This window comes from Solenopsis invicta, chromosome 2, assembly GCF_016802725.1.
Source record: "Solenopsis invicta isolate M01_SB chromosome 2, UNIL_Sinv_3.0, whole genome shotgun sequence".
Lineage (NCBI taxonomy): Eukaryota > Metazoa > Arthropoda > Insecta > Hymenoptera > Formicidae > Solenopsis > Solenopsis invicta.
Genome location: NC_052665.1, coordinates 12,897,571 through 12,917,554, shown reverse-complemented (window position 1 = coordinate 12,917,554; position 19,984 = coordinate 12,897,571). Strand labels below are relative to the sequence as shown.

At 41.0% G+C, this 19,984-nt stretch overlaps 1 protein-coding gene across 2 annotated transcripts in view; it reads right to left on the bottom strand.

Annotated features, from left to right (window-relative positions):
• LOC105196743 overlaps positions 1 to 15,830 on the bottom strand; it is a 40,902-nt gene extending 25,072 nt beyond the window's left edge. Inside the window, exons 1-4 of one of the 2 annotated variants that reach the window (XM_039459366.1) lie at positions 15,048 to 15,830; positions 13,932 to 14,948; positions 6,205 to 6,414; positions 3,507 to 3,787 (exon numbers count right to left, since the gene is read on the bottom strand). In XM_039459366.1, the coding sequence (XP_039315300.1) occupies positions 3,507 to 3,787; positions 6,205 to 6,414; positions 13,932 to 14,838 (1,398 nt within the window). In that variant the 5' untranslated portion in view covers positions 14,839 to 14,948; positions 15,048 to 15,830. Of the gene's footprint in view, positions 1 to 3,506; positions 3,788 to 6,204; positions 6,415 to 13,931; positions 14,949 to 15,047 lie in introns of those variants that run through there. The other variant, XM_011162828.3, reaches the window with a different exon arrangement.
• Positions 15,831 to 19,984: the final 4,154 nt, after the last annotated feature.

The following is a 19,984-nucleotide window of genomic DNA, read 5'->3' as shown; positions in this document are numbered from 1 at the left end:
GAAGAAAGAGCGAGCACAGCTGTGTGTGCAACAGAGGAAGGGAGTCAGGTACATAATATCCCGACGGTACGGGGTTAATCGGGCGATGCCAGTTCATTAGTCGCGCACGTAGGTGTATGCAACGTACAGCGCACGCTGCTAAATGTGAGACCGCTCGGCGTGACGCTAATGGAACTAAACGATATCCGGAAATGGCGCGCCGTGAGTTAGTTTCATTCGATTTCATGAGCGCAACTCGATCGTTTTCAGAGCGAACGCGCGAATGTCCGTGATGCAGCCGGCAGCCGAACGCGGCCATCGAGGTTTTTATTTCAATTTCCGCGCGTCGCCCAAATTGTCCGTATTTGAATAAACGAATGAGCGAACGTAAAGCGTTTATTGACGTCCCGGGGCGAGCTCTCGAAAGATAATAGAGAATAGTAGCGGACATAGAAATATATTTGTGTGAAATTTACATCTAGAGTTAAATAGAATGTAATGTAAAATAGAACATCTGAAGGATAAAATAGAGTATCTTCAGATTTTAGAATAAAAATTCATTTTCCATTTAAACTCCGATATAGAACGCAAAAAAGTTTGTCTATTTTTGCGAATTTAAAAAAAAACTGCTGCTCATATTTTTTGCTTTTACGCTTTTACACATCTGCTTGTATTACATATTTAGTAAATATGTACAAATTTTAGTATGGCTAAATATTTATTAATTTTTGTACTTTATAAAACAAATATATTTTTTAAGTTGATTGACATGGTTTCTAGAAACTACTGAAGCTATTGACTTCTACTTTTGCATACACATAAAATATAGATCTATTTATCGCCATAACTGTTGAATTTACTGTGATATCTATAAGTTAACTATTTCTTCATACATGTTAAATAAATAAATTTAATTAAATAATCAATAATTGTTCCTTAAAACTATGGTATTTTAATTATAGGCAATATTTTTCATTGATACTAATTCAAGCAATAAACAGATGTATTTTACATACGTATGTAAAAGTTGAATTCTATAGCTTTATGAGTAGTTTATGAGAAATTGTATCAACAAACTTGAAAAATATGTTCGTTTTTAAATTTATGTAATATAAAAACTTATAAACTAAGTTAGCCACACTAACATTTAAAATCACTTATTAAACATGTACAAGTAGATGTATATAGAAAAAAACGATTTTTTTGGATTTAATAAATTTTATTGTATCCAAACAAATTTGTTTGGAGTGGTCCAAACGTACCAATGTTTAAATCAATAAATACAACTAATAGTAGTGTTATTTTTGTCAAATTATAGATGTTGTTTGAATGAAACAATATTTTTATTCAAACAAATAAATTTTATATAAACATACGTTATTTCAATTTTCAATAAAACAACTTTCAATAAAATAAATGGGAATACTAATTCCAATGAAATCTTTTTCTCTGTGAATAAAAGTGTAGAGGAATACGTGCAGCAATTAGAAAAAAAAAAATTCCCAAAAAATAGATCCCTTTTTCGCGATTTAAGTTGTAATACTTTTATAATGCAATCATAATTATTTTCTAATAGCAACAGAAACGTAATGTCCACAGACCTGTTTTCTACAATGCAGAGTTTAAGAAACGCTAAATTACAATTAACTCCACTTTAAATATTTATCACATATCTCGTAAGTAGATCATACACTGAGCAGCGAAAGACGCAAGCGACGCGACGCCGCGTTTGTCTCCTCCGGCGGCTCTTTAGAATAATTAATCGCGAAGTTAATTACGCAGAGTTAATTACACGATGCGGCGAGGCGTATTATTATTATTATTATTATTATACCAAGACTTAATGGGCTACGACTGCCCGATCGTTCTTGAAATCGGCTAGCCGGTCGCGCAATTAGGCGAGCTTGGCACACACATCGCACACGTACATACACGTGGCCTCGCTTGCACGGTGCTCGCGCGGTAGGCGATTTTGCATCCGACAAAACCGTGCATTAGTCTCTATCAACCTGTCCCGAATGGAGCGGCGGCGGCGGCGTCTCCGCGGCGGGACTGAATTCGCTCAGTGCCGAGGAACTCGTACTTCGTTAAAGGGACAATTAGTGCCCTAATAACGTCATTAAGCACAATATATCTATATCTATATATTCGCCGAGCAGCACCTTCCCGCGTCTTGCACGCGCCTAACTGCCCGATTATGCCGGCCCGTTATCGGTGAGATTATCTCTCGCTCCGGGAATCATTCCGAGAGTGGGAGAATCACTATTCCTTTCAAGAGACTCTTCCTCGTCGATCTAATTATCTGGAAGTCGCGCAGAATCTAATATAATCGGATTTAAAACTGAACTCACGAGAATCGTGATAGAAGATCATGAAAACGACGCGAACAAATGAATTGAGATAAATGCGATGTATCGATTTTGTCAGTAAACAAATCATGCTATTGCTATTTTAAAAAATTCCTCGAAAGAATTATTAGAAATTTAATTTAAAATTAATCGCAGGAAATCAAGCGTAAAATAATTATACAAAAATTATAATTGCGCAAGAGAGGAGAATAATAACGCATAAATGCAGTTACTCGGCGACGGTTTATTACCTATTAGCAATCGCTTCTTTTCGTTGGAGCTATACGTTAGCGAATTTCCTGGTATAATTACGGTTTAGATTAGCACGTTTGCGCGGATTAGCTTGAACTACTATTGCGCCGAGGAGATCATTAAGCACGGGATTAAACACCGTGTGCCGTCTCTAATGCTCACGGCGCAGCCTCTCGATTGTAATACAACGCGAGCACATCCGCCTATCATCGCGTATGCAAATCTGCCTGCATATGACATGCCTGATGCGATTATCGAGAGCGAGGATTCTGGATCACAAGGAATCGAATTATGCGCTTCGATGCGCGCTATAATTGATATGCAATTGATTTCCGCGCGCGGAATACCGTGTCGGCGCGAGAAGAAGATAAATAATTGTGTCTCATCGCTGCAATTGTAAACCTGTAGAAATTGCGAACGTAAAAATGTACAAATTAAATCTTGACTAAATCCCTTTCGCGATTAAATTGCCGATACTGGAATATTGCGAATTCGGATAATGTGAAGCAAGTCATAGGTGCAATAATACATTCCAATTATTATTCTCGAGCAAACTCGAACGTCCAAATTATATTCGACAAATATTAAAAATGTTCCGTCTCTCGAATGCTCCAATTCCTTGAAAAAAGAACTGATAAGTTTTTTATTAAACTCTAATTACTATATCAGTAATTAATTACGTTTCATCAGTTAACTGAACAGTAATCATCAGTTACTGATATAGTAATCAGTTTATTAAAAAACTTATCAGTTCTTTTTTTTTCAAGGAATTGGAGCATTTCGAGAGGCGGAACATTTTCAATATTCGTTGGATATAATTCAGACGTTCAAGTGTACTCGAGAATAATTAAAATGTATTTGTTCTTTTTTGAGGGATGTAAAAAAAAATTCCCTTTCGGATCACGGTTACGTAATGCGTTCGCTTACCTGTGAATCCTTGAGACCCAGTTTCTCAGCGAGCTTCTTGCGATCCGGTTTGCTGATGTATTTTTGTATCTGGAACCTTTTCTCGAGTCCGCGTCGCTGAAGATCCGAGAAAACGGCTCTCCTCATCATTCCTCGGCGTGGCTTTCCGCGCGCGTTCGTCGCCCATGGAAAGACTAGGCCAGTCCCGGAAAAATCGCCGATACTGCCCTGAATGGCTCCCGGAAACACGGCACCTCCACCGGGTGTGCCGGGATGATGGCTTCCGGTCCCGGAGCCAGCAACTGTTAACAAGAAGCATAACGCATTGGTACACATTTTTTTTTAATACTGAAGTAATTTGTTATTACTTCAATATCATTTATACATTACGATTCAGTGCTCTATTTTTCTAATACGATTTTTATCAATTTTTTATAAAGTCTAATAAAATGAAGTAAAATACATTGTATAAAACAATATACTGAAATAAAACTGTCAAAGTCATTGTCTTCTATTAAACGTAATTTTATTTTTTTTAATACTCGTATATGTTACAAAATAAGAGCTAATTAATTTCACTTTTCGTGGAATGCTCTGTACGTAATAGAATTATTGTATAAGTACAATATAGTTCAATAAAGAAAAGTGCCCCCAAGAAAAAATAATCATTCTTTCTTTTTTATGCTTGATGCAACTTTTAATTTTTAGAAATGTTCTATTACAATTTTGAAAAGTTTGAGATAAAGTTGCAAACAAAAATTACTTTAATGTTGTTTAACACATTACGATAGAAATATGAAAATACTAGATTTTTGGATTTTATTTCGTTCATTACGTATATTATTTTTTGGCATTTTTTTTTAAATAACTTCTTTGAAAATTTAGATTGAAAATTTATAATCAAATATTGAATTTATTATATCGCAAAAAAATTAAATAATTTAATAATTTAATTTTAATCTGCAATATATTCTCTTATGTTAATTACAAAAATTTTATTTTTATAACAAATTTGTTTTAAAAATTAAAAATTCTAATAATGTATTTTATTTTAATTGTAATAAAACTTTTCCACATATCGTAACTATGGAGTACGATAAAATATATATTAAAGTAGTTGCCATTTATTATTTTAATAACTTTATTCAGAGATAATAGAACATTGTAAAAATCACATTTATATTCAGCATACAAAACTATGAAGTGGTTTACCATATTCCTTGAATTTAAAAACTTATTGGTTATAAAATCATGTATTTTTCAAAAAAAAAAAAAAAAATTTTTTTGAAAAAAAATATGCATGTTGTTACTATATAAACGAAGAATCTTATTCGACATTTATAAACTTTAAAAATGACATTTACAAGCATTTAAATAATTTCCAAAGTAAAAATAGAGTTTCTCTTTTTATTTTGTTTTTCAAAAGTTTTTCGGCTTATCGAGAAAAATTAAAAAATCTATTTTACGACTAGATTAAAAAAATATATATATCAAACGAGAAGGTGAACGGAGGAGGGCGAGACGTGCGTGAAAAAAGTCGTCGAAACTTCGCGTTGCTCACGCGCGGAGCGGGGCGCTTGATTCGCTCGATAGCGATTGTATCAAAGTCATCTAATAACAGATCGGGCAATTGAATCTCCAGATCGTGTCTGCGCGATATTGCCAAGCTGAGCATGATGGTATTATCTGCACCGATGATATTTGCACGCACTTGTTGCATGCGTGCATTTTGCCTTGTGGCGGAGCATGTACATAATATGGTAGTGCTTTCACTGCACTTCATATGCACTCCATGTCCCATACGAGCCTACCTATAACAAGATATTCGATAAACCAGGCGTGTGTGCGCGGCTCCGCGCACGTGGCCGCGCGCGCGCTCGCTGCCTGGCGCCATATGCGGAAGTTTCGGTTTTAAACGAACCGTCGGGCCCGTGCTTCCGCGTCTCCCGTCCGTCCGCGCTTGTTTATTAACTGCACACGTGGGGTATCGCGACTACAAAGCAATAAATATGCGAAACTTGCGAACATTAATATACGACGTACCTAATATTTGCACATGTACCGAGTTTTGTGTGTGAGTGTGTATCGATTTGAATGTATCTTGGTTGTTCAAAAATAATACACACAATACATCTCCCATCTTTGCTGCAACAATAACGTAACTCGAAAAGTCAAAATTTTCCAGTTTAAATGTTTTGAATCATTAAAATTTTGTTGCGTCATTTTTAAATGCGATTTTGGTGGAACGATTTAGTCTATTAATTACAGGGGAATAAAAGTATCATAGCGCTCTTCACACAATAAATTCTTGTCAGCATCGTTTTTTTTTGCAGACAAAAAATGACAAATTTTAAGTTATATCACTGAGCAAATAAGCGACATATGCAGTGGCAATCATAAAGAAAAATAGAGCCACTCAGAAAAGAAAAACAATCATCAATAAGAATACCCAAGCTCAAATTTATACTAAATTTATTTTATCACACTATTTATTTCATAAATGAGAAACTAAAAACTAACATAAGAAAACAAATGTTTACTTTATTGCAACTTATATTAAAGGAAATGATAATGTAAGTGCATTAATTTTTATAGAGACGGCTCTATTTTCATGGTCATTACTGCATGTACCACTTCTTAAAAAAGATGGAAATGAAAGAGGTAAGCTGAACTCGTGCTCTGCGTCACGGTAGTTCACGTAATTATGCAAGTTTCTTACCTGTCAAGTATGGACCCCTGTAGAACAGTTGTTGCAGCGTGTGATGAGCGTTCGGTGGTAGGTGTCGTTGAGGAGGTTGATGACTCGGCCTGTGATAAGGGTGATAAGCCGCCGGCCTGGCAATCGGCTTGGCGATATTGTAACCGGCTGAATTTTGCAGATTTTGCAAAAAGGCGGGTATCGCTTCCGGCGGAAGCCCTTGAAAATTATCTGCACAGACAGAATGTTTTTATGCTTCAAAATAAGATTCGATTCGAGTAGTTTGTACCACTTCTCTTTTGCTTCATTTGTTTTTCGGTCTGGTATCATCGCAAATTACGCAACATTTTAGTTTGTTTTTTTGGAAAAGATGCGCAGTTATAGTGTTATGTTACACTAATAAAATTTGGCTATTACGTCACAATTTTGAGAAGAGCAATGATTTTACGAATTGGCTAACCTTTTTTTATGCCATTTCTCTAAAGATTGTGACATGATAATCAAATTTTGACAAAAACTTTGTGTTCAGCAGACAGAAATACGTAGGAAATGATTATTTACACTCGCGTAGCAAAATGATGTTGTGGACAAAGTTATCGAGATTGTCCGTGCAACGCGACTTCATTGCGACTTCATTGCTACTTTGTAAAAATATTCATACTAACTGACGCGAGAATGCGGACGTCGTTTTCTAGGAAAGTTTCGTCACTTCCACAGATATGGAGACGTAAACCGCCGAGCGATTAAATATGGAACGCGCCCCGGCTGTGTTTCACGATGAAATGTGCCCGAGGGTGGCGGATTTACGTGCGAGCGAATACCTAAGTCGCCGTATTCCTTCGTGTTGCATAATTCGGGCCGACACCCCCGAGACTAAAACCCTCCTTAACTGCTCCAGGCAGAGCCCGATCTCTTGTCGGCGCACGCTTCAACACCTCCGACCGAGGTAAATAGCCAGACATTCGTGCGACCGACTGCCTCGGATACTTCTCTTATATTACCGTAAAATACAATGCAACCATGTGAACGTATCATTCGCTTATGCGCATGCCTTCATGTGATTTCTTTTTTTTTCTTTTTTCTTTACTGGGAATTCATATTTTTATAAAATGATAGAATCGAGAGGGGAAGCTTTGCTACATTGTCAGTACATGTGTTTGTAAGGTTCCTATTAATATTTATGTATCCACTTTTTAAAAATGTACATATTTCTATCGTATTATATTGAAATCGTTACTACTGAGACTGTTTATTGAAATAACGTTTATTTAATCTGTATCGTAGCCAGTACAAGTATTACATAAGTTTCTTTTGATTGTATTATTACTACATATTAAAGTTAAAAGAATTTTGTTTGCTTGTATCAAGAAATAATAGTTTTGTTAAAAAATAAAAATTTAAATTAATTTTCAGCCACTGAATAGCAAACATTTTTTTTCATTTAGTTTCAAGCAAATATATTATTTGAGAAAAATTGCAATTTTGTTAACACGTTTATCGTTAAAATAAAAAAAAAAACAATCATTTTCGCTAAAAAATTTGATATATTTTTTGACAAAAAGAAAATTTACAGATTAAAAATGTATAAAATAAAATTATAAAATTACTAATATGATAAAACTTTTTATCATATTAATTTAATAATTTAAACATTTTTCTCTTTTTCCCTGTTTTTTAAACATTTCTTTTTTCTCCATGTATTTAATTTAATAAAATCTCATGATTAAATTGTTATAATTTCTCTCGCCGTCGTGCAGGGATGCCTTCGTGCAATCCCTGATAAAAAAAATTCACTGACAAGAAAAGTTAACTACGTGTTCTGACGCGTTTCATCTCGAGGAGAAGAGTATAAACATGAAAGAAAATTCGAGCTCTGCTCCCCCGATGAGCTTTCACCCTCCACCAGGGAGAATTCGTCCATCTATCCACATTAATAATGCGCCTAAGAGGGCCGGTCGCCTCGACTGGGCGATTTCCAACATATTTTTTTGCAACATTGCCCCGCCACGCCCAGAGAGGGGAAGAAAAAGAGAAAGAGAGAAAGACAGAGAGAACAGTCTCGCTAAAAAAGTGACGTGTTTGAAAATAATAAAATAATAGAGGCTCTAGGTCGAAGTGGAAAGAAAGAGAAAGAGAGAGAACAAGAGGGAGAAAAAGAGAGAAAAAGAAAGCTAGTGAGAAGGCAAGAGGAAAAGAGAGAAAGAGAGAAAGAGACAGAAAGAGGGAGAACTCGCCTTGCGTTCGCAACCAGACAATGCCCTGACAATAGCCCATACACGGCGTCCCATTGTACCATCGCGCTGTACCCCATAAAATACTCATCGCCTTTTATCGTTGTTTTCGTAGCCGGCCAATGAGAGAAGCGCGCTGCTTAGCCGCGACGGTCTAATAACCGGGCTTAGCCTCCAACGGAAACACTGAATGGGAATAGTTTTTTAAGCCGCCCCACCTACCCGACACGACAGTCAGTCCCTTCGATCTCCCACCCTGTATATGGTCTTACAGCACTCTACCGCTCTTTCTCTCTCTCTCTCTCTCTCTCGCGTCACGTGAGATTAAACCTCCTGTCTGCGGTCTCGAGAAACTCCGGGACGGCCCTCCCGTGTTGTTACAGTTGTGGTCCCTCTCCCCCCTTCGCCCTTCGCCGTCATCCTTTTTTTTGTGCGTCGGGGGCTTAAGCAGCTCCCTCATGGGCCTTAGGTTACGAGGTTATACAACATATATCGCTGGTTATTCTTTCGGATTACGGTCAGGGATGCATTATTAACTAGATACCGCGCTGCAGGTCCCCGTCTCGCGTAAATAGGGGTGACTGCTCGTTTATGGAGCGGCGCATACGACGATGCCTCGTTCCTCCGCGGAGAAGCGTGTTTGTCTTAGGATAGGCCTGGCGAACCGATTTTTCACGAGGATCCGAAACGTTTTCGGATCAGCCTGAACGGCTGATCGACCGCAAAGGAAATAACGCAGAATTGACGTGATGCAATTTAATGATAGAGAAACGCTTATTTCCTCTCAACCTAATTTTCATGAATCACTTGTGGATAATGTGAAACACGCACCCCGATTGATTCCCACGTTTACAATGGGCGTTCACGACATTGACGGGCATCTAAAAATTCCAGAATTTCTAGATTAAACAGCTAAATCATATTCATTACACGTCATTTCCCATCTCCGCAATCTCATTTCACGATGACACTAACGCATGATGGAGCAAATAATGAATTTCGATCTTCTCCTCCTCTCTTTGCAAACAGTAAATGTTATTTAATCAATGTATATTTAATAAAAATTAACAATGCCGGCGTATCCCGTCGATGAGTTTACGTCAACATTTCGTCGTTAAATGTAACTCGATAAGTAAACATTCATCACGGCTGACTTTTAGTATTTCTGATTCGGAATCATCCACATTCGATTTTTCTTCCTCCCCCCTTCCCTCCCTTCCCCCTGAACTTCCTTTCGCTCGTTTTTTAACTCTCTTATTTAACGAATAAAATGCGACGTTTTTCCACGGGAGATATGCGTATTAAAACCAGGTCCGTCGTGCTCGACACAGAGTCGATATCGAAAAATATCAATAATCGTTGCGATACGCAACAAAAAACATGGGCCGCGAGTGGCGGCTCGCGTGGGAACGCGGAGGGCGGGAGGTGGAGGGGGTGGCAAGGAGGGGGCGGAAAGGGGAGGGAGAACGGTAAATCGCGGGACGATTGGTGAAAATGCTATTCGAAATTCAACGTCGCTCGCCCGTCAGACACCGGCCCCCCGCGCCAACCCCGCGCTGGATCATCCGTCGCAGTTTCAACCGCCCTATTCCCTCGCGGCCCCCTCACCCAAATTCCCGTCCCGCCGCGAGCGGCCCTCTCTCGTCGATGAATTTCGAGTTTGTTGCCAATCACTTTTTCGCGCAATTATTTCACAACATTTCGACATGACGTACAAGCCCGCGGGGGGGTTGGTTACCATCGGGGTACGGTGGGGAGCAGGGTCAGAGGCGAGGATGTATACGCGAGGAGGAGGAGGAGGAGGAAGTGGAGGAAGAGGAGGAGGAGGAGACGGGAGAGAGGGGGAGGACAGTGGGAGGACGGCGGTACCGCGCTCCCGGTGGATGCTGGAGGGTCTATTCGCGGTGAGAGGTCGGCAGGAGGGAGGGAGGGAGAAAGAGGGGTGCGGTCTCGGTCGGTACGGGGAACGAAGGGGGATGTAACACATGCACGTGGCACGGTCAATGCATCCGCTATCCGACAAACGCACGAAGCTTCCTCTCTCTTCCTCTCACCCTCCCTCCCTCCCTCCCTCCCTCCCTTCCTCCCGCCACGTATCTCGAACGCACCGAATTTCCCCATTGCCACCCCTGCTCTCGGGCCCTCTCTCTCCCTTCTCCCCCGCGCGATGTTCCCTTTACCACCCCCGCGTATCCTTCCGCCGGCAGATGCGTGCAATTCGCCCGATGTTAAATGCAACATTCGACTCTCTCCACCTTCGTGGAGCCCCGCACGCGCTCTCTTCCCTCCTCTTCCGCCTGGCCTCTCGCCTCCCTCGCGTGACGGTCCTCTCTCCTCTCTTGTGCACAGTTTATGCATCTAGTACGTCTACGCGCGTCTATCGCGCGCGCACACGGTCTTTATCGACTCGTGTCAATCATGAGCGCGGGAGAAACGGGGGAGGACGGGGGGTGCTCGGCCACCGCGGAGGAAAGAGTGACAATGAGGACACACCGGCCGAAGATTGGCGTGTATGCGTGTGCGAGGGTCCGACGGACCCTCGCGAACGTACGGGGGTGCCCTGCGAATGACGGGACAGCATTGTAACCTTCGCGCGGAACGACTTGTAATCTATAACACTTAATCGAGGTGATGGAGGAAGAACGACTCTTTTGGAAAGATTCGGTTATTTAATCTTCGACTTAGGAATCGTTTATGAACTGTAGGATTGAAAGATGACGTGATGAATATAAAATTTGCGAAAGTATTATGTACTCAGTTTATAAGCTCGATCTTATTTATACAAGAAAATAAATAAACACTTAAACAATAAACACTCATCAACAAGCAAAAAAAATTTTAGTGAATAAATAAAAAAAGCGTCTCGATACAATGACAATATTGTGAACATTTTGACTTCACTCAGTCTTTATCAGGATAAAAATCGAAAGATTACAAAAAAGTTTCAAATATTAAAAATTATGAATAGAATTTGCAAAAGTAAAATTTAAAAAAAAGGATTAGTTGAACAGAAGTGATAGCAAGAATAGTTTTATCGTGGCGTTACGAATTATCACGGTCACAATTACTCCAATTAATTCTAATTTCTAATAATTCACGGTAGTATTTATACAAATAAGACGTTTTTAATTTGTTAAATATGTATTAAATATTATTAGTCATCGTATTTGTTAAGTACGATGACTAATAATACTTGTTAAATACAAAGCAGCACAATATTTTATTATGTTATAAACTATATTTCTTGTTCTTGTAAGTATCAAATTTTCGCAGTATTACTACTAAATACCTAATGCAATTGTATTATTGAGCACTTTCCGTCATCTCCCGCATTAATTTGCAACGACAAATATTCGATACGAATCACGGCCCGAACGGAGGAAAGGCGCGACAAGCGACGCGGCAATACATCATTGAATCCTGCCGCTTGTCTAATATTATAGGCACCAATCGTAAGGGCTTAATATTGGGGTGAAGGTAAGTGGCGAGCCAGCTGACGCCCTGTGCGCTCCACCCCGCACGCACGCTGCGCGACTCGTCTTGAGGGTGTGCGGATGAGATTTAGGGACCGGCGACAGAAGTCTGCTCGCGACACTGATTTGTGGTGAGCTTTGTTTCAACACTCTCCGATCACCGCGTGAAACTCTTCCCGCAACGATGATGTCTCTCCGACAACGCGAACAAACAAATCTGCGATCGCAACCGGCGAACAACTCTAAGGCTCGTTTTCCTAATAATATAATTAACCAAAAAGTTAAGTTAACTATAAAATTAATTAATGAAAACTTAAAAATTAATTTATGCATATGTATCAATTAATTTTTATATATTTTTGTAAGCTTACAATTAAATAAATTAAAGGTTACGCCTGTATATACACATAATCTTTAGCTTATTTAATCATAAGTTTTATGATCATAAGTTTTATGAAAAAGTGTATTCATTAATTTTCATTTATAGTTAACTTTTGATTATGATATATCATGATATATTATGATATATTATGAAAACAGATTTGAGATGTAGAGATGCACTACCGGACATAATACATTTTATGTATTTAATATTTATCTACTGCTCGGAAAATAATAAAAGAAAATAGATATCTACATTTGGACCTGTGATTTTTAGGGATTATTTAATTTATTTCCTCGTACATTTGATATTTACTCTTCTTAACGCGCGGTCTAAAAATCATGTTTCAATTAATAGTCGTTAGAAGTCGTGAAATGTCGAACAGAAAATTTGACTTACAGTGCGTCAAATAATGTTAAAATGATTGTCAGTATTTTGTTAATGGATTTACTACGGAATCTTTTTTCTTTTAAGCGATTTTTTATTTCCTTAAAGAGATACTTATATTTCCTTATAAAACATGTTCTTGTATATATTTGTTATTGTGTCTTTTCCATTTTCTTTTATAAACTATAATAATCTTATGATCCCAAAAATATTATGTTTATCATATTTATACTTAATGAATGCATCCTATACTATTATTTATCAATAAATTATTTTATTGTTTATCTCTCATCATATTTTTAAATTGTTTATTCTTTTTTAAATAGTTCCCCATTCTTTTCGTTATTATTTTCTCCCTCTATTTTCCATTTACAAGCATCTCGCTAATCTCTGGTACTTTGAACCATTTAAATCTACCCTTTGATTAACAAGACAAATATCGATTTGATTATCAAATATATAATTATCAACGCATTATTATAGAATTTCTTGCTTCGTGACCAGTTTTTTTATTTCGTAAAATATGTTTAATCTTTTTTTTCTATCATCACAAAAATTCCATGATTTTTGAGCTTACAATGTTTGACTGCGTATTAATATTTTACACTTTTTAATTTTTGAAAAAATTTTAAACATTATTTTTTATTTTTTCTTTCTTTTCTAAATTACAAGAATTTAATTACTTCTTTATTATTTGAAAAACTTTTAGAGACCTGATTCTTTACTTTTTCTATCTTTTTCAAATTACAAGAATCCTACTAACCTCGAGCCCCTGATCCCTGGTTTGAAAAGATAAATTCGCAATCTCCAATCAATCCTTCAACAAACAGAACAACTATATCGACTCGATTATGTCAGGCAAATGTTTATCAATAAATTGCATGGAATCTCTTTGCCTCAATTTTCCTTTATTTTCTCAAATATTTTCTATTGTTTTATTTCCCTTCTTTCGTAGACCATAAAAAATCTGTAATTTCTTTGAATATTGTGCTCATGATGGCTCAACTAGGTAATAGTTATTTATCATCATTTATTTATAAAAAAATTATTCCGATGTTTGCCGATATTTCGCAATACTTTACTCTTGCTTTTTAAAAATCTTTTCATCTTCTTTTCCCATCTTTCTCACTTTTCTCCAACTACAAGAATTTTGTTAACTTTGAGCGCTTCGTTTTATAACAATTAAACCCTCCCTCATTAATTCCTTAGGAATTGATACGAGAAATGCCAGGACAGCTATCGAGTATGTCAGGTAAATGTTCATCAATGAATTACCGGGATGCGGCCTCCTGTCATGATTACCACCGAGTATGGCGCTAACGCTGAACTTGAGCTGCGGCTTCTCCTTCTCCTGGATGGTCCTGCACGCCGGTCCAGAGCACTGCTCGTCGCCGCAGGAACAGGCGGTGGTCCTCTCGCCTATTCTGTCGACGGCACGCTCGACCGCCGTCGCCGCCGCCGTCACCGCCGCTTCCCTCTCCCCCGATACGATCGTCATCTCATCGGACGTGTGCATGACGTTTCTGCATCCAAGGTCGTACCGTCTGTCTATCTCGATCGCGGAGACGCGCTCGCCCAGCACCATCTCGTCCCTGTCGACCGGCTGAAGACCACCGTCGAGCTCCGCGCCCGGGATCGGGTCCTCGTCCACGTTCGAGTTGCAGGACTCGACGCCGGAATTGGATCGATTGTCGATCCTCTCGTTGCAGAGCCTCTCCATCGCGCACAGCCGGTCCACCATCACCGGGCCATCCATCCTCTCGTTCTCCATGTCGACGTACACGCCCTGGCTCCGGTCCAAGACCTCCTTCTCACGTTGAAGGAGCTGCATCCGATCGTGCTGCCGTTCGCCGGACCTACCGCCGCCGCTAGATCTCTGCTGCTGATCCCTACCGCCGCAATCGATCATTATGCGATCGCGTCCACCGATCGTGCCTGATCTTTGCTCCAGGTGATCCTGGATGAGATCGTTGGGGGAGGCCCGGTCTCGAACAAGTCTGAGATTCGCCTCGCATTCTCTCTCGCGCTGTCGCGCTACGAGACTCGCCGCCCAGTTCAAGGTCAAGCTGGTGAGGTCCGTCCCCGGCGACGCCTTGCTCTGGAGCAGGTTCTCCATCAAGAAAGGCGAGGTCATGGCACTCTGCTGCAGATTCTTCAGCATCGCCGCTGACGAGGGGAACATATCACGGCTGCTTGGCCCACCGACTGTTACGATCGTCGTCTTACAGGACGATTCTTAGTCGACGAAAGGGTAGAACGGACTTAATAGGGAAGCTGGCTTCGGACTCGATACTGATCAGCGAAGCGTGATTATTTCTTATGTTACAGTTAGCTGATTTTTGCTTCATGAATTTCATACAACATTGAACTTATCACTGTTTAGATACTTACTGATCGACTGATTGCCGCGTACATCTCGTACAAGATTCGCGCGTAAGACGCTCGATCGAAAATCACATTTTTGTGAACTAGTCGAATCGTCGAAGGTCGCCGCGCAGCCCTTTCAATTTAATTATTCGAGCTTCACAAACTCTTCTTCAAATCACACTTTTCAAATCACACTTCAGCATACCTCCCTCTTCCTTCGGACCAATCGCTCGCAATTGAAGACTGGTAGCAACGCGTTTCCGCGCACGGTAATTATTTTAATGTCACTGTCGATCGCCTATGTTGACATCGCACGATGCACATTGACATTGCAAGCCGAGTATCCACACAGTTCAAATATTCGAAAATACTAAATTCCCACCGTGTTTCCAGGTCGACGTGAAGAAGATAGTCGACTCGAAGAAAAAAGCTGGTCCCCCCCGTTTTTTCCCGCGAGATCCTCGTCGCGGAAGATCCCACTGTCGCGGGATCGCGCGTGTCACATGATCGCGTACGCAACTTCACTTCACGTCCGACGACAAGGACATGCGATTTCGGCAGCGGGATGTCAACTGGCGTGCCTGCGTGCGTGCCTTCCGAACGCACGGAAGGGGGGTTTAGTGGTGGCGGCGGCAACGTGAGAGCATGCAACCCTCGAATGAAGGCCCACAAAGGCATATAGGTGGCTCACTCGTTTCCCCCCCGAGCTCCCTCCCCGACCGGCGTCGCCGGCGTTCTCGAAACGCCACCCCGTACGTACGTGCAGGCAGTGGCCTTACCCCGAAGAAGGGTATGCGCCGAGGGGTGGGTGCTCGCTCCGTGCCCCTTCCCCCTCCTCCGACCACCCCGCTGCCCGCCGCGCACCACCCTCCCGCACTTCTCCGCTACCCCTTCTTTCCCTCTTAGGTGAGATAATACGGACTATAAGCCGAGCAATTCGGGGTTTGGCTCGCTCGGTAATGCCGTAATAAAATCATACTCCCATCAAACGGCGCTGCGCGCACCCCCTTGAGGAGCACGGGAAAAGAGAAAGGCGGGCGAGAGGGACGAAGGAAGGCGCGCTAGCCCGGCGGGGGTCGCGGGAGGGGAAGAGGGAGGAAGGACGGAGGGTAGAAAGAGGAGGGTAAGCGGCTCGCCGCCTCGTAGTACCAAGGGTAGGAAAAAAGCCTGGAGATTCGCATTCCTTTGGTCTCAACGATTGGATTTTATTTGACGAAGCCGCCCCACGGACCGTCCAATCGTCTGCCTCGCCGGCAAATGCCGGCCACGCCCACTTACCCCGCAGCACCCCCGACGGCACCGCTAGCCGCTCTCTCGCTCGCACCCCGTTTCTCGCGTACCGCCGCTCGCCTTTACCCACCCCTTCCCGCCAGCGCTACCCCGTTTGCTCTCTTTCGGTGGGTAGGGATTGCGGAGCGACCCTCTACGCTCTTATCAACTTTATTATCTCGCACTACCACCGGCGAGCGCGCGCTCGCGTGTATCGCTCGTCCGTGTTGCATATAGACTTCGCGGGGCAGCGCGAAGAGGGTACGATGTAATTTTCTTGTCGGTGTAGGTAATTATATTATCGTCGACGAGAGAGAGCTTCGTAGCTCTCCCCCTCTAAACCCACAGGTATAGTAATAATGATAACAATAATGATGATAATAATAATAACCGGCGGCGCGGGAAAGGCCTGACGATCGTCCACGACTTCTCTGGATCGCGTAATAATCACGCGATAATGACGATATCGATATTATGAAGCCGCGGGCTTATTATAACTATCAGCGCACAGCAGAAATCAGGGTAATAATCGGGGTAGTTTCCACAGTGACGATAAAGATTTCTCTCTCAACTGTTCGGTTTATTGAAATCACGAAACTTTCTTCTCTACTACTGTGCAGTAAGTGATGTATGACATGTGACAGCCTAATGGTAACATATGTATGAGGAAAACCCTAGAAATATATTCTCTTCTATTTTTACAAATTCTTTAATTTCTTCTGACATAAAATGATATGTTTTTCAGTTAAAAATTTTTAAATCCTATTAAATATATATGTATATATATATATATAATATTTTTAAATTTTATTATATGTATATATATATATATAATATATTATATACATAATTTTATTTATCATAAAGAAATATATTTTTTCTTAAAGATTTTATCTTGCTACACATGCAAGCTTAAAAATTTCATATAAAATAGCAGAAAAGATAAATCAGGAATTTTATTATTATAAATGTATAAATATATTCAGGAAAGTAATGCATTACATATAACTGTTGTAATTACTTTCTTTTAATAACGGACTAATAACGGTACTAACTTTTTTCTTTAGGAGTTGTAACAGTAGCATAGTTACACTTTTTTAGTAACCGTAACGAATTAACAGTTACATTTGTCGTTACTCTTTGCATCGTTTTGAACCTATTTGTAACAATTTCCGTTGTGTGCGTTCAATCTTTAGTCTTTAGCGGATATTCATAAACTCAATTGCTATGTTCAAAATTATCTTTAAAAACAATTTAAAAATTATCATGTTAAAAGTTTTTTAATTCAAAATTAAGGATGCAAAAGAATATAATTTTCACTTTATTTTCGATTTAAAAATTTAATAAATCTAAAATTGTCTGCATTTTGAGCATTTTTAAATCTTTCTCTTTAAACTTTTTGTAGTCTTGCAAATTTAAAATACAAAATAATATTATTCTCATAAATATTTTAATATAAAACATCAAAAAAGTAAATTTCATATTTAATTTCATGTTGTTTTTTTAGTTACTTCTCAAGTAGCGATAAATAGTTATTTTTTCGACTCCCAAACAAGCTACGGCAACTTTGAAAAAGTTTATTAATTTTAAATATACAATATTACGCAAATATATAAATACGCTTGTCTATAGGTACATATAGCATACTAGTTCTACTTATTTATTAAAAAATAATTACAATCTTAAGAACAAGGGATCAAGAATTAAAAAAAGAAATAAGTTTAATATACTCCACCGAAATCACTACACAGTCGCATCCCATTAGGATCTGTAACATTTCAAACGATCATAATAGTGTGACACGAAGCAGTGTCACACGACGAGACACTACGTTGCCGTCATTCCGCGCGCATAATTTTGCCACCCTCCCTGCCCCCATCTTCCCCTCGAATCCTGTCGCCCGGGTCAACGAAAGTGACGACGACGTCGCGCGGGGGAGGGGTAACCTCGTGCGCATTATCGTGGAAAGTACGGCAGAGCACGTTGGCCGTCCACGTTCGTGCCGGAAGTGTCCGTAGGGTTAATTAAATTAACGAGCGCGCGACGGACGCCACGCCGGTGTGTCACGCGTGTGGACCATGCAAACGTGCGTATGCACGCGTGCTCGCGCTCACACGCATACACGCGAACGACGCGCGTTCCTCTGACAGCGAGTGATAAGTCTCCTCTCTCGATGCTCGCCCCAAGAATTCCACATAAAAGCGGCGTACACGAGGCCATACATACATACGTCCCTTTTAAACGCGCGAGGATAAAGGATCGGGACGAAGAAGGAGGACGCAGGAGAGAACGGCGAACGGGAGAGGAGAGAGCGAGCGAGCGAGCGAGCGAGCGCGAAAGGGGGAGGACGGGGCGCAACGGCATGCCCCGTACTTAAGTAGAGCCGTCTATTACCAGCGGGGGTTGAACGAGAAAACGAGGACGACGGAAGGGTATAGGAGGCGGCGGAGAGAGCGAGAAAGAGAGAATGCGAGAAATAGGACCGATGAGGTTGGCGCAGAGAGTGCCGCGGGTTTTTCTTACACGATTTTCCACCCTCTACAGCGGGTGCACACGTCCACCACCGCACCCGCCGCGCCGCGCCGCGCCGCCGGCTCCGGCCACGTGGTGGTGGAGGGTTGGAGGCAGCCAACGCGAAGCGTGCACCATGCGCCATCCTACCCCCATGGAATCCGAGCCCTCCCACCCCCGTCGGCTGGCCCCCGCAGCGGTGGTCGGCGGGGGTGGGATGCTGCGACCACGCCTACGCTTCGGAATCACCTCTACCTCGTCGACGTCACGACTTATCACCCTCTCAGCGGCGGCGGCGGCGGCGGCGGCGGCGACGGTGGCGGTGGCGACGGCGACGCCGGCGGTGGGTTGCGGAGAAGCGGTTGTGGAAGTGGCGGAGAAAGGAACGAAGGAAGGAGAGGCAAAGGCGGCCGCGACGAAGAAAGGAAAAAAATAATGAAATGAACATCGGGAGGGAATCGCGGAATTATTATACGAGCACCGGGCGACGGGGGTGGTCGAGGGCGCCGAGTCGGTTAGCTTATATAAATTGGGGGCGGTTCGGTATATAGGCATTTCCACGACGAAGGGAGTAGCGCCGAGGAAACGGTTCGCTTCCCGGTACGCGGGGGGTTCGGGATAATTATTCATTCATCCGACGTGATGGACCTATGAGCGGCCGCAACGATGGCGATTTCGTTTTAAAAATCTCGGTGATGAATAATCGCGGCTTTCGACGCTTCCATCCTATAGAAGTCTTATATTTTCATTTACTTATCCTTCAACCAGGTACGTTAAATTTTTTAAGGAATTGTGCGGAAAAAATCAAATCTATATTAATATATTATTCAAGTATAATCAATTATGTAAAACTAATATTATCAACTTAATAATAATTTATTAGTCGAATTAGTTTATATATCGCGCAACTCTCTCTTTCTCTATATATAATATATATTAAATGAGTCCAGATATGAAAGTCTATAAGAAATAATTTCTACTCCCGCATTATATCCCGTGTTATTGACAAGATATAAAAAACAAGCAATGTAAACTGCCTCAATTACCCGATATGAATTAGGGACGGCTTGAATGGCGGTACTCCTGTTACTCGGCGAACGGAGGAGAGGCGAGAAATGATTTATTTCGAGCAGGGGGGTAAAGTAATTATGGACTCAGTTCTGATGAAGTGACCTGAATGA